At 36.4% G+C, this 4,233-nt stretch overlaps 1 protein-coding gene across 2 annotated transcripts; it reads left to right on the top strand.

The window, feature by feature from the left end:
- Positions 1–480: 480 nt before the first annotated feature.
- Positions 481–3,826, top strand: LOC107925302 (uncharacterized). Of its 2 annotated transcripts, XM_016855956.2 has the most exons (4): positions 499–903; positions 1,443–1,565; positions 2,068–3,161; positions 3,242–3,826. In XM_016855956.2, the coding sequence occupies exons 1-4, from the start codon at positions 589–591 to the stop codon at positions 3,270–3,272; spliced, it is 1,563 nt and encodes a 520-aa protein (XP_016711445.2). In that variant the 5' UTR covers positions 499–588; the 3' UTR covers positions 3,273–3,826. The 2 variants fall into 2 exon arrangements, with proteins under 2 accessions (XP_016711444.2, XP_016711445.2); XM_016855955.2 differs by having other exon boundaries at positions 481–903; positions 2,068–3,826.
- The last annotated feature ends 407 nt before the right edge of the window (positions 3,827–4,233 follow it).

Below are 4,233 nucleotides of genomic sequence, written 5' to 3'. Positions count from 1 at the left end.
ATAGAAAATTTTCTATTTTAGAGGGGAACGGAACCCCTCCCAACCCCCTTGTGTGTATGATAAAAATTTAAAATTAGTAATAAAAATATTACATGTCATGTGTTAATAATATTAATATGTACTTTATGCCTGTGTATAATTTATGCCGACATAATACTATTTATTTTACATGTTATATTAATAAATAATTTAAAATATGCAAAAAAAATAGCATAAAGTATATGTAGATTGTCAAATGAGCTATCATATTTAAAATTTTAACATTTTAATCAATATTTCGTAAAAAAAAAACTAATTCAACTATTTTTGAAAAGTTAATGGTTAAATTTAATTTAATTTTTTTTTAAATTGCAAGTCAAGTTTAGTTAATAAAAGTAACAATGACTAAATTGAAAAACAATATAAATATTATTGACTAAATTTAGTATTATACCTTTTTGTTTAAGTGCACTTAAAAAGGCACGACATTATAATAAGGTCAATCGATTCTTAGTTCGGTTTTCATGGCGTGACTAAGGCCCCAACAGACAAACTCACCGAAACTCGAGCCCTCTTTTGTTATTGTCTGCTAATGCCATCGCCATCCCAATGAACTCAATTGGCGGGACCCACCCTTCAGCCACCGCTCGCCGTAAAACCCGGCGTCGACGGAGGCGCGGAGGGGCCCCATCAACCCCTCTCCGGTACTGGACTTTCCATAACAACAACGAAAAGAATAAACATGCATGGTTCTCCTCAGTCCCCGGAGCCGGAGATGAATCCAACTTTTCCGGTGGCGGGCACGTAGTGGAGCTATCGGCGAGGAAACTGGCTGCTGGACTCTGGTGGTTGCGTTCGTTGCGCTACGGAATTGGTGGAGGTTTCAGCACTAGACGTAGATCCTCTGATCGGTCACACTTTGGGGTACTCATGTTTTCGTTATATGATTCAACTCAATTAGAAATACCTTGTGGATTTAGTTCAGTATTTTAATGGTTGAATGACGTGTTTTGCATGGAGGGATATTTGGGGTTAATATAATATATACATGAAAGTGGCTGCCTATTCTATTCTATATTAGTAAATATATTTATATGTATATTCATTATGTATGTTATTGGATATCGAGAAAAATGCAGCTAAATGGAAATGGGGTTCTTGTAGATTTGTTTGGGATACTGAATTCGAGTTATAATTATACATTTGAGGTCTTTGTAGTTTGTACCCTTTTGATGAGCTTATATATCGATCTTAACAGAGAACTTATATGTTCAGTTCATATTAGGGAGAGACAGAGTGAGATTTTGAATTTGCTTACTTGAATTCCATGATGATTTTGTGCATATATAGAAATATTCTTGATAAGCTCTCTCCATAATTTTTTGTAATGATATCTCTGGAACTAGTTCTTGGCTTTCTTGCAAAGTACTGTATTTCATTCGGACATGCTTTTACCTCTGCAGCCTAGCGTGTCACGCGTAAATACAATGCTTTCTCGGAATCAGTCTAGCAAAGAACATCGTGAACATCAGTTACGGAGGAGCCAATCCACTGACTTTGGTCCAAAGCAGGGAGCCCTTCATAAAGTATGTGTTTTGATATCACTAGAGCTTAGAGGTAGTTGGCCACCATTTGGTAATGAAGCCATCTGGTCAAAAAGGCAGCTACGAGGACTCGATTCCCTCCTTGGTCTTGCCTTAATCTATAATTCGAAGGATAGACCTGATTCTATTTAGATCAAGGATCAATGCTTGTTTTTTCATATTCATCTTTGCAAAGTTGTTTTCTGAAACATTTGTTAGATTAAGAATTAATGTTTTTCGAACTACATTTTCATCTTCAGTTATGCGTAGTTGTTTTCCGAAACTTGATCCTTAGAACCCCTTTTTTTCTTTATAAATCCCGTATAGATTCATTATAGCCATTGAGCTTCCTTTATAGACTGGTTCTAGGTTCTACATTTTCTCTGCCTCGGCTTATGACTTCTTACGTTTGCTTACCAAACAAGGAACTAGCCTTTTTGTTTTCGTACTTTACGGTTATTATTGTCTCTTTATTTAACTTTCATACCTTGAATCTCTTTTCCAGCATTCAAAGTCTTTAAAAGAGGGAGCAAGTAGATGCTCGAAAGCATCCATTGAAGCGTATTATTTTACAAGTCACATGAGGCTTCTTGAAGATCAAGTCAAAACTATGTCTTTTGTGTCTGCTCTGCAAGCAGAACTAGTGCAAGCTCGATTATACATTCACGATCTTGAATATGAAGTGCGGTCTTCTAGGAATAGAGTCAAGTACCTAGCGAGGAAGCTTGGAGTGGAAAGAAGGTCACGGGAAAATAAAGAACATGATAAGATTTTTGCACTTATTGATGATTTGAAGGTCCAATTGAGCAGGGAAAGAAAAAAGCTACAAAAAATGGACGTTATTAATTCTCAATTAGTAAATGAGCTTGCTGAAGCCAAATTATCAGCAATGCAATCGGTTCAAAAGCACAAGGACGAGAGAAGAACGAGAAAGCTCTTGGAGGAAGTATGTCACGAGCTAGCTAGGAAGATTGGAGAATCTGAAGCCGAAGTTGAAGCCATGAGAATAGAGATGATGGAAATTCGAGAAGAGGTTGAAGAAGAAAGAAATATGTTACAGGTTGCCGAGGTTTTGCGTGAAGAACGTGTCCAAATGAAGTTGTTTGATGCTAAGTTAGCTCTTGAAAGTAAGTACTCTCAGTTGAACAAGTTGATAACCGTCCTTGAAACTTTTCTTAGGTCGAGAAGCACAAGCTTAGATATTAGAGAGTTAAAAAAAGCTGAACTGATCGAACAAGCGGTAAAAGCAGTTAGTATTCAAAATATGGAAGAATTTTCTTATGAGCCGTTGGGATCGTGTGATATATTCTCAATCTTTGAAGAATTACAGCAAGTTGAAGTTTGTAAAAGGGAAATCGAGACATGGTTCAATTACTCTTTGACTGGTGATATTTCTGATTACCACCCTGTAAGTCCTCAGGAAAATTATCATGATAATGACCATGTCCCGAAACGTTCAAGTGGCTTTGTTGATTACAACAGTGACAATGAAGAAGATACTAAAGGCCATGAAGGAGTTAATCATGTCGAGAATCAGGACTCAGTTGAGGAGAGTGGACACCCTATTGTCACAATTGGTGCATGCAGAAGCGCTCCAAGGTGTGAAATAGAATGGGATGAAACTGCTACTGGAGTATCTCCGAACACAGAAACTAATGAAGCGTGCTTGATATCTGCAGGACCCTCAAAGCGGAATTCATCTTCTGCTAAGCTTCAGGCATCATGCGCGAGTAGTAGTGGATCCTATAAAGCAATAACAGATGAGGGTAATGGACAGCTTTCGAGTAGAATCACTTCCAGTCCCGGGACATATCTTTTAAATGGAAAGTCTATTAAAGTCGGTCTTAAGCACCAGAAGCCAATGGAGCAGTATGGCTCTATGGACATTGTAAATCCACATGTAGTTCGAGGCATGAAAGGGTTCATTGAAAGGGCAAGAGGGTACGAGAACAACACCTTGAAGGCAAAACTCTCGGAATCCAGAACCCAAAGCAAGAAACCTCAATTGCAAAGACACAATACAAATCAATAGATAGAGGCAAACTATTGGTTTCTCAATATTTTTTTAAAGAGCAAGCATCCAAAGAGCTAGATTGTGGCCCTGGAAATCCTTTTAAAAGCTATACTTTAGAGGTTTCAACTCTGATAAAAGAATCTTCTCATCATATATCAAGTTTGTTTTCATTTTTCACAAGGTGCATCTCTACCTATTTGTATTACTCTGATATCATCATTAGATTTTATCTATATATGATTCTTTTTTTTTTGTTGCCTTAATTAATGCATTATAGTTTCCCTCTGACATAAAGCTCAATACAGAAACCTGGAACTGTAACTTTTTTGTAAAATGATTTTTGGTTTTGACATTACAGAACTGAAATTACTGATTCATTTCTGTCTTATCAGAAACATGCCGTTATGCCAATGCGCATGTTCAAATCCTTCTTTATGGACGGATCATTCTTTGGTAAAAGTATCATGTAGTCCTCTGTATTAAGAGTTAGATTGTATTTTATCTCATTTAAAAGAAAAAAAGGGGCAAATAATCCATGTACATTAGATTAAAGAGTAAATAGTCTTTTCTGTTAAAAATTTCATCCATTTTTACTATTAAAACTTAGTGTAGTCGGCAAAATAAGTAGACAATTTTTAACAGAAATATTAGTTTGTT

This window comes from Gossypium hirsutum, chromosome A10 (assembly GCF_007990345.1).
Source record: "Gossypium hirsutum isolate 1008001.06 chromosome A10, Gossypium_hirsutum_v2.1, whole genome shotgun sequence".
Classification (NCBI taxonomy): Eukaryota; Viridiplantae; Streptophyta; class Magnoliopsida; order Malvales; family Malvaceae; genus Gossypium; species Gossypium hirsutum.
Note: the sequence above shows the minus strand (reverse complement) of the source record. Positions and strands in the feature narration are given on the sequence as shown.

What these genes read in the sequence shown, in the direction of transcription:
- LOC107925302 (XM_016855955.2), top strand. Translation starts at nt 589, where the DNA reads ATGAACTCAATTGGCGGGACCCACCCTTCAGCCACCGCTCGCCGTAAA. An exon ending in CTGATCGGTCACACTTTGGG is followed by an intron (nt 904 to 1,442) that starts GTACTCATGTTT and finishes TTACCTCTGCAG; the next exon opens with CCTAGCGTGTCACGCGTAAA. An exon ending in AGCAGGGAGCCCTTCATAAA is followed by an intron (nt 1,566 to 2,067) that starts GTATGTGTTTTG and finishes TCTCTTTTCCAG; the next exon opens with CATTCAAAGTCTTTAAAAGA.